The 13,092-nt window shown below is 37.7% G+C and overlaps 1 protein-coding gene across 1 annotated transcript; it reads right to left on the bottom strand.

The window, feature by feature from the left end:
• Positions 1 to 1,582: 1,582 nt before the first annotated feature.
• Positions 1,583 to 5,635, bottom strand: GNG11 (G protein subunit gamma 11). The gene is made up of 2 exons (XM_077765334.1): positions 5,453 to 5,635; positions 1,583 to 2,005 (listed from the first exon to the last, which is right to left on the bottom strand). The coding sequence occupies exons 1-2, from the start codon at positions 5,546 to 5,548 to the stop codon at positions 1,880 to 1,882; spliced, it is 222 nt and encodes a 73-aa protein (XP_077621460.1). The 5' UTR covers positions 5,549 to 5,635; the 3' UTR covers positions 1,583 to 1,879.
• Positions 5,636 to 13,092: the final 7,457 nt, after the last annotated feature.

A 13,092-nucleotide genomic window follows, 5' to 3' on the forward strand; every position in this document is an offset into this window, starting at 1 on the left:
ATAGCCTTGTAATCCACAATTCTCAAGAAGTTACAGGATAAATGTGTTGACTTGGCCCTCCATCAAGGAAGCAGGTGATCTGATCTGCCTTCCCAAGAACAAGAATAGATGCTCGTTTCCTCTGCAACACAAGAAAACTCCATGACTTGAGAGAGACAAACAGCCCGTTAAAGCCAAACTTCACAAGCCCTAAACTGGTAAAATCTCAGGCCACTTTAAATGTGAAATGACATTCCAGTACTAATTGCTCTTTGGCTGTTGGAAAAATTATGCCTTTACTGTTCTTAAATCTCATCTTGGAGTAGATCATGCTTTGGGCTAAAATTATCCATGGGCTCTCAGTAATCCCAACTGGCGTCAACACTTGGAAAACAGCAGGAAACTGAAGGAAATAGTCCCTGTTCTTGGTTTGCCCTAACTTGCTCTTTCAAAAGCCTGGGGCTTCCTGTTCCTTCTCAGAGAAGGGAAGAAGAGTAATTTCAGAGTGAGGATGCTGTTATGTTTTAGGAAGCTGCTAGAGGTCACAGGCGCCTCTCTGGCTTGATAAGGTATGGGTCTAAGCAAGAGGCAAAACCTTGTCAAGGAGAAACCTGGGCTTCTGGTGTCACATTTAAAATTGCAGGGCAAGTTAAGAACTAAGCCCATTTGAACCGCAACTAACCAGTAAGGGTTATGCTGGTCTTTCTTTTGGCTCAAACTTTGAGCAATTTCCATTCAAAAAACAGAGGGAGGGAGGGGAAAAATGCTCAAAGTAAAAAAGGTTCCTTTCTTTAAGGTCAGTACTACGGGTGCCTTCATAAAGAACTTGAGTGGACCATGTACCTTGGTGCATTGCACCCAGGGGTTAAAACTGTGGCAGCTACCATCCTTCCATGAAATGTTAAGCCACAGACTAGAGAAGGTTAGCAACACCTATCACTGACAAAGGCTAACTGGTCAAACTATATGAAGAATGCCTACAGGTTGACGAAGAGGAAAATAAGTGAAAGGGTGAAAGATTAACTAGTCCCTTTGGAAGAGAAGGAAAGGTGGTATGGTTGGCCCGGGCTTGCTGGGAAAGAATGGTAAGAGTAGGTGAGCCAAGTGTCCATGCCAATGCCATACAGCTGGAGCGTTGCCATGCCCAGGACCTTCAGATCTCGTGGGAGATACGGCTCCCTGAAGAAGACATACCACGGCTGACCTCCTGGTATGTCTCCTGTGGCCCAAACCTGGCCCTTTCCCAAGGCCACTATTTTAGCAGCACTTTGAACAGGATCTGTATGATGATAAACCTGGGAAGCACTAATGTGGTTCCTGACTCAGAGGCTCCAGCTCCTGTCAGTGTTAGGAGTTCTACTCACTCAGTTCCCTAATAGTTACAATTAGATAAAATACATTCCAGAAGTCAGAACTTAGCACTGTAAACCAACTGAAATTTGAAGTAGAGAGGGCTGGCTTGGAGACCTGATCTATCAAATCATTTAATCTTCTGATACATATCCCAAACACGCGAAAGGTTAAGGGGAAAAATACAAAAGTAAATGCAAAAAAAAAAAAATTAAAAACCCCAAAACTAAAATGCTTTTTAAATCACCAACAGTCATTTTCCAGAGATAAAACTTTATTTAAGTCATCAAGCAATACTGAAAGAGGTGAGTCATGCACAAGTAATGTCTTTATTCCCATAATTGTACGTTTGATACTCTCTGCCCTCTTAAAAAGGGTGTGTAGTGAGCAAAGATGAGAAACAGCTTTTATACATAATCATATCAATATAAGTATTTAAGAAAGTCTTTAAATTTTGTTTTTCTTTCTGTGAAAAGAATTTTGGTTTTATTTCAGAAAACCAAAACAAGCTAGTTCTTCTATTGAGGATGAAATTTCTCTCCAGAGTTATTTATGAAATAATACAGCTGCCTTTCTCTTTAAAAGGATTCTTGTCTTCCGGAATTCCTTTCACAAGAGGATCCTCTCCAGAACGTTCTTCAATATAGTTCTTTATTTCTTCAGAACATTTAGACACCTTAAGAAAAAAAGAAGAGAATGAATTAGGTAAGGATCATCTACACTTTAGTGAAGTTAATATAATTGAGTACAGCCAGCATTTTTAAAAAGTAAATAATATGAAAATATTAGCACAAAGCATGCATAATACATACGCTACATATGAATGATGCAATCTAAAATATATTTCTCATTATGGTGAGGGCCAAGAAGTTTGAAAGTCACCATATTAAACAGATCATCTCCATCAATTTCTGTCCATTGTGCCTCATATGATTTCCTGCCTCTGCTAAAATACAATTATGGCGTATCCATAATATTTTAGGAACTGAAACATACCCCACTTTCCATTTCCCATGCTAATGAGCAGGTGCAGTAATAGATAATTCCCAAATGTTTTGGGCTGTATCCTGCCAAAATTCTCACTTATTATGAGTGTGTGCCATGTTCTGCAATTTTACAAAATGACAGAAACATTGGAGAAGGCCTGATGCTGGTAAGGTTGAGGTTGCCCATTCATACCATTTGTGTCTCTATTCAGAATCCCTTCCCATTGCTTTAGGGCAATGATCATAACAACAGATTTATTTGAGGCTTATTAGGCTTACCGGAGACTCTTGTGTTTATGTAATTAGTTGAAACTTTTTCACAAAGGAGAAAGGATGGAATACTTTCCTCAGAAACTCTATCCTTCAGAAACAGGTTGCAAGAATGAGTTTAAAAAAAGAAAAATGAATAAAAAGGAAAGGAATTGATGAAGGCCCGCATTAAGAATAAGAAATTAGAAGTAAAAATTATGAAAGCTCCAGCAAATTCTAATGTAGACTTCCTAACCCTAAAAAACTGTTCCCATTGAGTTTGTAAGCTAGATTAGTAATCTTCAAATTGTTTTAATGGTGATCACTAAAACATGTTTGCATAATTATCCCCAAATGTGTATAATTATAAATAATATGTAATTATTTACTTATAAATAAGCACAGATACTGTGTTCATATATAATGCATAATTATAAAACACAAACTGGAAATTGTCAAACGATGAGATGTAAAATCTAACCAAAAGTAGAAATTGCAATATTTTACTCCCATATCCCAAAGAGTCTTTGCATACAATGTGAAGACCACTGTTCTAAAATTTAAAACTAGCTGATTTAGTTATATGACTTAAAATGTGTGGTGAAATAAACATCTTTTCAAGTGCCATTCTCTCAGGTAACAAATACTCTTATTTGTTGCTGATGTTTATAGTGCATGCATTTCATCTGAATTGTCAGAAGTACAGTTACAAGTATCCATAACCTGGGGTCTGTGTGCCCAGAGCTATTTGTGGATAGAATTAGAGTTCCCGCAAATTTTATCTTTCTTACAGAGACTTCTTCATTAGGTTTCCAAAGAGATCTGCAGCCTCCAAAAGTGAGTAATTACTCCTCTGAGCATTTCCTTCCGTGATCAAGAAGACAGGTTCGTACAATTAGCTAGAGCCAGAGTTCAGCCTGTGAATTTTGCGTCCTTGGCCCGAGCAGAGCACACAGCTCAGACATGAACCATTTATTGACAGAATAATGAAGTGGGCATTAGAACACACGTGTTTCAGTAAGTGCTCTATGATTATCTCTGAGGTCTTAAATAAGAAGGTAGTTAGCCTCCTTGGGATTCAGTTTTTTATCCTTAAAAGTGAAAGCACTAAAAGATCTCTAAGAACCATAATGTTTGCATAGCACTAATACTCTATAATTCAAAGTGTATATAATGTTTGAATATTATTATTAGGATTTAGATGCCTATCCCTGTATCCCCTAAGGCTATCCCTCATGTTTTCTTTCCCCTTGGCATACACTTGCAGTTGGAAAATGGATCCAGCAGGGCGTGTCCTAAAGATTTGGAGGTGAGGAGCTGGCAGGGAGGAACAGGCTAATGAATGATACCTTTAATTTCCACACAGTCAGCTGCATCCAGGCTCCTGCCCGATTTCTGATTTGAAGCTTAAAATACCTAGGAGACATTTGTCGCTTTTTCTCCAATAAGTTCTGTACACTCTTGCTATTAGGATATTACAACTTTGTACAATGCTTTACTTTAGTATATGCGACTCTGTTTAATATGTAACCTCTAAGATGAATTGTGTGAAAAAAATCTAAGTCGCCAACACATACTGCACTTTGCCATCCACAAAATGGGTCCCTTGAAGTTTCAAGAAAGTACCCTATTGTTTGGGTCATATAACTTTGTTTTTTCCTTTAAACACAGCAGTATTTTCAAAGCCACAAAAACTTTCAACAAGGATAGAAATAACTTTGCACTCCAAAATCTAGGAAGCATAAGGAGTTGAGAAAAGAAATGCATAAAGACTAAAACTCAAAAACACCTGCCTCTTCCAATATCATTCAAAATGTTCATCATGAGTAACAGGACTGTCATGAATAGATTTACCATAAGCAAAGCAGGAAAGCAAGCGAGCATATGCACCATACCTGCTTAATTTCCATTTTTTTCTTGATTTTTTCTAGTATTAAGCCATAGAAAAATGAAATTTTTTTTTTTAAGCTGAGGAAAAAGGACTAGAGCATTTCCTTTAAGAAATATCTACCCTAAAACCTATTACTGGACTACAAGTTGCCTGATTGAGGAAAAACGGAAGAAATGCATGCTCATATTACCAGTAAGAAGTTGAAGTAAATTTACAAAATCTCCAACAAATGTCAAATTTCGGTGGAGACTTCTGAACACTGAGGCCTATGTTCTCACTGAATTTGTAATCTACTTCAGTGGGCTCTAAAATTTTTAATCATGATCACTAAAAAGAATTTTTATATACACCTCAGTACATTTATAAATATTTACTTATAAATAAATGCAGATATACTGTATTAATTCATGGTGTGTACTTCTAAAACAAAGTGGAAAGGATAAAGGGATGAGAGTTACAAATAAATAAAAATAGGAGTTGTAAGGTTTTGTTCTTAAGCCCCAGTGAGGTGTTCACTGCATACCTCTGGAGAGGCCTTGTGAAATTCAAAACTGTATAATGCAAATACCTAAACTGTGATGAATTAAATAGTGATTAAAAAAACAATAACAACACCTTTAAATACCATTCTTTTCCATTATGAAAAAGATCAAGGAACAAAATAGCCGTCTGCCTTCTTCCTGTAACTTGAGTTTTTAAAACCAATGTCTAAGAGCAGGCAGAATTTTTTGTCCACGGCCCCCCTTCTAGGCTCGGATGCTCTGACCGTGGACTTGAAATGACTCACGGGATCCTTGCGCTCTCCTTTACGTCCTGTGATTTCCCCACATCAACTAGCAGTTCCCAGGTGCTACCAAAGCCCCAGTTTAAGAGACGCTGGGAGGTTGGGGGGAGAAACCAAAGAACAAAAAAGCTGTGCTGTTTTACTGTAACAAACCAGGCGAAACTGCCCTTGGTTCATTTCAGAGAAGGGAATATTCTGGGACAGTCAATTTACCTGTTGCCTCTGCAATTTCACTTCTTTGCGCAGTTGCTCAACTTCCATCTTCAGCTTTTCCTTTTCTGGCAAATCTTCGATATGAAGGGCCGGCATTTTCCGCCCAGAGCTGGGGCCGGGGCACTGCTCTGGAAGTGGAGCGGCTGCAAGTCCAGCAAACCAGGGCGCGTCCCCAAATAACTGCGATGCNTTCCTGGAGAAACAACTATAAAGTTTTACTTTTTTTGCTTTTTCCTTTTTTTTTTTTCGTTCCCAAGTCACATCCGGGTTTTGTTTGCGAAGCAAGAAAAGGAAGACGCTACCCGGCAGGAAATAACGGCCCTTCACCTCTCCCAAATTTCAAAAATATACAGCATGTTCCTTTCCCCCAGTTAATATACACGCGTATTGTGGAAATGTGAACGCTCAAGAAAAGGCCCAAGAGGAAAGTGAAACTGACCTGTAATCTCAGAAACACCCAGCGTGTCTGTTGATGGACATCTACCCAGTTGGTTACATGCCTGATACATATTTACACATGTAGGGATCAAAGGGGGCATCGGGGTGTGAAGATTGTTTACAACTTGCAGGGCCATTTTGTGACAGTCAATGGTCTGCATCCTCCACAGCAGAGCTTTTATTCTTTCTTCACGGGAATGTTTTGTAAGGATCTGGAGGACCCAGGGATGATGATACTAGAGAAGACAAGCAGCAGTCTTAACGTTCTTACCAGAAAGTGTTTCTCCACTCTCTGCCAGTCAAGGTTTGGGTGACTGTTGACACCAAGGGTCTTGAATTCCTGGCTTCAGGTGCTGGCTTCGGCAGCACACATACTACAATTAGAATTCTTGGCTTCAGCACCTTTCTGGACATACAGCGGATTCACTTGAGTATTGGTTTCTCCACTATCTGGAAAGCAGTATTCATTCATCTTGCTGCCAGGAAAAGTGTCTGTTGTGACAAATGCTTACCTGCAATATACGGCTTCCCTTTGATTATAAACTAAGCCTTTTTAACGATGCTCAATAGACTAGAAGAAAAATAAAGCATTAAGTAGGAAACCTTTACAGGCAGTCAGATATTTCCCTATTTGGAGATATCACCTCCTGCCTACAGAGCCGTATTCAAGAGTGGTGGCATGAACTGAATTTTTCAGGGCACCGGACCTGAGACACCATTGCCACTCCCTATCTTGTAAGCAGAGGTTTTGCTCATAATTTCTCTCTACGTTCCGCCCACTTATCCTCAATGAATATATTGGAACAAGAAGAACAGTGAGCTTCTTGGTGATTACTCTGGGTCTAGTTCCAGCTCTGTCCCTGGCTAGCACTGGAAAAGTGCTATTTTCTTTCCAGATTTTGGCTTTCTTTTTTTTTTTTTTAAAGGAATATAAAACTATTTATTGACCACTGTTTACCAGTATTTACAATAAAGTAAACAATATACAGTTGGATAACATTCTGACTACAAAGTTATTATTTTTCCTGGTTTCTGCTGAACCGGTAACTCAAATACTGAGAAGATTGAGCCTACATGTAAGGAATAAGTTGGGGTCAAGAAAAAACATGCAGGTCAAGAATTTAGATGACAGGTTTGTCCCCGTATCTATTTCAGCAGGTGCTAAATTGCCAACATCTCTAACCATATGATTATGATCAGGTTTCCATGAACAAATCTTAAGACATTCTATGAATCATGTCCTTTTAGTCAATGCAGCACAGGGATTTCAATTTCTTGAAAAGGAATGGTTCACCAGAAAGAACCTTCAAATGTCTATTTAGCTAAGTTTTGCTTACCTAATTAAAACACCAGATTTTAGCTTTCTAATTTATAAAATATATGATGGAGCGGTGAAGAGGTGGATTAGCCAAGGTATGTTTTGTTTCCAATTGTATTTATGTATCCATGTTTGATAAACCACTTTCACAAAGAAAACTGTTTAGGAGCTTCTTTTTCTGTATTTGGAATACCACACATTCCAGGGTCTCCCAGGCTCAAAGAAGTCAGATCAGCTGCCAGAGTTTCTCCCTGTTGGTAAGCAGTGAGCCAAGACAAAAAGCTCACATCTGTCTCCAAAAGCGATTCATATTTTCTGATTCCCCATTGCTCAGATTAAAAGGTTGCTTAAAGATAACTTAAACAAGTTAGTGAAAGTAGTTAACGTGGCCCAAATTAAATAAACTCAGGGCCCAAATTAAATAAGTTGTTTAAGTAACTTAATGTATTTCTGGTCCACATCACAGAAGTAGAATTATTTTAGCCTGGAAATTTCTTTTCTATGAAATCATCAACTTGCATGCAGTGATAAATGTTTATAAAACCATAGTGGTTCTTTCACTTCTTGCACAGTATTATTAAACTTAAATTAGAGATGAAGTACATATTAGTCTACATTTTTTTAGTTTTTATTCTTATAAAATAATGCCGAGTCCTAATATCATATTAAGTTGATTAAACTAAAATGAATTGAGAAATGCAGAAATCCCATGACCACACAAAATTCTGAAATATGTCTTGTAGTTTGGTTTTAAATGGAAGGATGATGGGAACACTTTCTAGAAGAGCATGTAGCCTCCATCCCTCAGCATGGAATTTACTTCCTAGACAGCAGCCTTGGTAAGCAATTTCTTTTGTATTCTCAAAGCAATGTTCTACCAACAAAACTTTTTGGATAAACAGATTTTAAAATCCATATCAGTTATATCCAAATGTAATGTTAGCTTTTTACTTATATTTTACATATTACTCAATAAAAGTTTTTTTTTTACAAAATAGTATGTGTACAAACCATTCTGCAATGAAAATAACAAGTATAATCAGAAAGTAACTTTTATTAGCCCTTTATCTTCTGAAAAATGCTTTAAAGAAAACTGCTTAAGAAAAATGTGTTTATTTCCTATCTATCTATCATCTATCTATCTATCTATCTATCTATCTATCTATCTATCTATCTATCTATGTATCATCTATTGAACCTTTACACCCAACATGAGGCTTGAACCCATTATCCTGAGTTCAAGAGTCACAAACTCTACCAACTAAGCCATCCAGGTGCCCCTATTTCTACTTTTAAAGTATAAAAGAGAAAAGAACATGAAACACTTACCTTGACATGCAAAAAAAAATTCTTTGGCTATTTTTCTGATTGTATTAAATATGTTGTTAAAAATCCATATAAAGGAAACTGTATAAGAAAATATCAAGGGTAACAAAGGCATAAATAAACGTTTAAAAAAAGAAAATATCAAGGGTATTATATTGGAATTTATTTAATGCTAGATTGAACTCAAAAAAAGACCAGGATTCTGGTCTTCTTTTATCTNTGTAAATAAACTAGGTTATTTCCCAAATTCTGCTCTTCTGGGATTTATAAAGTTCATGGTGACTACTTAAGCCATTAAGATGATGGTTTCTTCAAGGAATGTATTTAACAAATATTTGATGCACTTGGTTTATTTTATTTTACTCCAATTTATTAACAATTCTATGGGAAATTTCACAGACTGACCCATTCAACTGTGTGCATAAGCTTCCTTTTCTAGATGGAGATAATATGAAGTAACAGGATGACCTATGCCTGATGCTCCAATTATTTTTATTTTTTTATTTTTCTGAGAGAGAGAGAGAGAGAGCACTCAAGTGCACTAGGGAGAGGCAGAGGGAGACAGAATCTTAAGCAGGCTCCACGCCCAGCATGGAGCCAGTCATGGGGCTTGATCTCACGATCTGAGATCATGACTTGAGCCAAAACCTAGAGGCACCAGAGTGGCTTAGTCCACTGAGTGCCAGACTCTTGATTTTGGCTCAGGTCATGATCTCGTGATTTGTGAGATCAAGCCCCACCTTGGGCTCTGTGCTGACAGCTCACAGCGTGTTTGGGGTCTCGCCCTCCTTCTCTACCTCTGCCCTGTTCATGCTCTGTCTCTCAAAAATAAAAAGAAAACTTAAAGGAAAAAAGAGTCAGATGCTTAACCAACCGAGCCACCCAAGTGCCCCTGATGCTCCAACTATCCTAACTACTACTTAGAATTCATATCAAAAATTATTTATCAGTTTTGCTTATACAAGACCTTAATTTCCGTTTAATTGGTCATTCTTATTACTCATTTTACTGTTTTTCTCATGTTAATATTATTTTAAGAATTTAGGAAGCTTGATATTAGCCTTGTATTCAAATCTGACTCAAATCAATCCAAATTACAATAACAGTGCGTTTTTGTTCCCTGCTAAAGCTTAAGCTCACTTACGTGTACAAAATACCCTCGAAGTGCAAATATCTCAAATGGTATACTGTAGCAAATATGTATACTTAACTCATTCTCACTACTGGTACCAGGAACTTTTGTTGAAGGGCCAAATGCTAAGGCTGTGCCTGGAGTATCTTTTGTTTCCCTGTAATCTTACATCATTCCTTTTTACTTAGTAATCCATGGTCCTAAAATAACAACTTCTGGGGGAAAAAAAGTCACTCACCATTGTAGTTGTATAGCCTGGGGAACAGTCATGATTATCACATCCTTCTTCCTAATCCATCTGTCTCTATCCTTTCTTTCTATGATTTTTATCTTATTCCAACTTCTGCAGACAATCTGATTTTTTTTTTTAAGTTTCCTTATTTATTTTAAGAGAGACAGAAACAGTGCAAGTGGGGAAGGAGCAGAGAGAGAAGGATCCAAAGAATCCCAAGTAGGCTCTGCACTGTCAACACAAAGCCTGATGTGGGGCTCAAACTCACGAAACCATGAGATGATGATGTGAGCCAAAACCAAGAGTGAAATCCTTAACCGACTGAGCCACCCAGATGTTCTAACAATCTGTATTTTTAAGCGACAGGAATGTTATCCTACTGTCGATTTATTCCTTAATTAAGCTAATAAGAATTCTGAATTATCCAATATAAAAAGTATTGTTCTTTCCTGCTTTTAATTGAACACTTATTAAGTCAATTAAATTGCAGAGACAATTTATTAGTTGGTACAGCAGTTTCAATGATAATCAAAGCTTCTGGCTTGGGAAATTTATAATACAGAATGGAGATCAAGACAACCATACAAACTGTAATAAGAGAAAGCAAAGCAATGTTAAATGAGTTTAAAAGATTTACAGAATACTCTTGGGATGGAGCGAGGGACAGAGGAGATAGTTTCTAGTGAGTCTCAGAAAGGAGTAGGATTCAAAAGGCTGAAGTAAGTTAGAGAAGAGGGATATTTCAGGTGGAGAGATCAATATGACTAAAACTGCAGAAAGTGGGGAAATGGGGTGTCATGTCAGGGGTCATTTAATAGTTATGTTTGTTGGCTACAGGAAGTCTCCAGGGCTTATTACAACAGAGGACATTTGTTAGGTTTTTATCTAGATGCTCATCTCTCTTCTATGTGATTTTAAATTTTCATATAAGAATCCACCCTGTTCTCTCATTGTATACATGAAAACAACTCGTGATGTTCAAAGAGTTGAAGTAGAAAGTGGACAACCAAAACTTTAACTTAGACTTAGCTGGCTCCCAGATCTATTTCCAGTTGTTAGAGATGTTGGTTAGGACCATGCATGTTCCTAATTGCCATAGCAAAGACCATATTCTATTAATTCAGGAAAAAAAAAATGGAAACTTTAAAGTGCACTTAGAAATATCCTGGAGACAGACCACAATCAAACAAGTAAAACAAGTAAAATATATAGAAGGCTAGATGGTTGGTGGGAGCTTTGGAAGAAAATAGCGTGAACAGGAAGACAGGTAGTGCTGAAGGGGTGCAGAGAGAAGAGTTTTGTAATTTTAAATAGGGGAAAAGAGCTTCTGCTGAGGAAAAAGGTAAGAAAGTCCAATAGTTTATCCTGGAACCCCTTAATACCCAAAGCATGCCTATATGTGATAGAGTGCGTTGTTAACCACGTGGCCAGAGATCCATAGTCTGGACCTGAGAAACTCGCCACTTCACTTTTCTGAGCCTGGATTTCTGCCATTTCAAAATGAAATGGTTTGACAGGAGTCAGTAGACCTTTGCTGAGCATTTACTACCACCAGAGTGGGAAAGCAGTGTGCTAGGAGCCAAACTTGGGACCACCTTGACATTTCCTTCCAGACCAAATAATAGATCATTCTTGTCTTGTTTTTAAAATGGATGACAATCAAGGAGCCTGGGTGGCTTGGTCAGTTGAGCGTCTAAATCTTTATTTCAGCTCAGGTCGTGATCCCAGGGTTCTGGGACTGAGCCTCATGTCAGGCTCTGTGCTGAGCGTAGATCCTGCTTAAGATTCTCTCTTTCTCTTCCCCTGCCGTTCTCCCCTGCTCATGCTCTCTCTCTCTCTCTCTCTGTCTCTAAGTAAATAAATAAAATAAAACACTGATTTTGATCACTAATATATCCAAAACTAACACAGTACATGTGAGATAGCATAAGGAAACACTAACAGTAAAAGTAGTTTCCAAGTTGGGGTAATTAACACTCATCATTTGTTATAAAAGCAGAGGCAAATTATTTTAGTCATTAGCACAAAGGTAGTGAAATTTGGCTTATGTCAACTCAGTAAGATGGCAGGAGGAAACTGATTAGGAAGATGATGCAGAAGATAGCTACTTTTCTACCATTTTGCTCTTAACAGTGCTATAGGAAAAAGAACTATACTGGTGAGAATCTTCTTAGAGATGGGAGGGAAAAGCATGTATCTTAAAGGATTCTAGATATGTATCTAGTTCCTTTCTAGATATAATACTAGTGTTATCAATACTAGTTAACACTTACTGGGTCTTACCATGTACCAGGTGTTATGCTAATTGCCATAATCATTCTAGTGTAATATTTAAGCCCTAACTGAAAGAGGATAGAACCATTATTCCTATCCTACAGTAGAAGAAACTGAGATTTAGAAAGATTAAGTAATTTATCCAAAGTCACTTAGGCAGTAAAGCGCCAGAGCCAGAACTCTCTGGCTTCTAATAACCTTTACTCTGGCACTGATTGAATCCACTGGTTAAATCCACGGTGCTCCATGACCACAGTCTGACTCTTAATCCATCTGGTATTCTCGTAAAAAGTCACATCATGGTAACAAGTAAAAATGGTATGAATATAGGAAGAGGTTATATTAAAACCATCACTGCTGACTGGGGGTTGAGACAGCAAGGAAAACAGAAAACAAAACATACACAACAAAAATCTTTATAGCACACATTCTGTCAACATCGATCCTCTGTGAATCAAAAGAATAGACATCCTAATTCTATAAGCAAGAGAAAGGGGTTGGAAAAAATATAGTGCTGACCATGTGATTTCCTGGTGGAATTATCAGGACTGTTGAAAGTTAAGAAACATAAAACATTAACTATATGCTGGAAGCCAGAATAATATAGACTCATTCATGAAACAGTAGTTATTGATTTTTTAAAAAAATTTTGAATGTTTATTTTTGAGAGAAAGGGAGAGAGAACAAGAATGGAGGCGGGGGAAGGGGAAAGAGAAAGACACAGAGTCCTAAGCAGGCTCCAGGCTCTGAGCTGTCAGCACAGAGCCCGACGTGGTGCTTGAACTCAGGAACTGCACTGCAAGATCATGATTTGAGGGGAAGTTGGTCACTTAACCAACTGAGCCACCCAGGTGCCTCATGAAACACTAGTTGCTGCTAAAGAAAGGGATCAATCAATATTCACTGCCAATTATATGTTA

This window comes from Crocuta crocuta, unplaced genomic scaffold (assembly GCF_008692635.1).
Source record: "Crocuta crocuta isolate KB4526 unplaced genomic scaffold, BGI_CrCroc_1.0 scaffold14, whole genome shotgun sequence".
Lineage (NCBI taxonomy): Eukaryota > Metazoa > Chordata > Mammalia > Carnivora > Hyaenidae > Crocuta > Crocuta crocuta.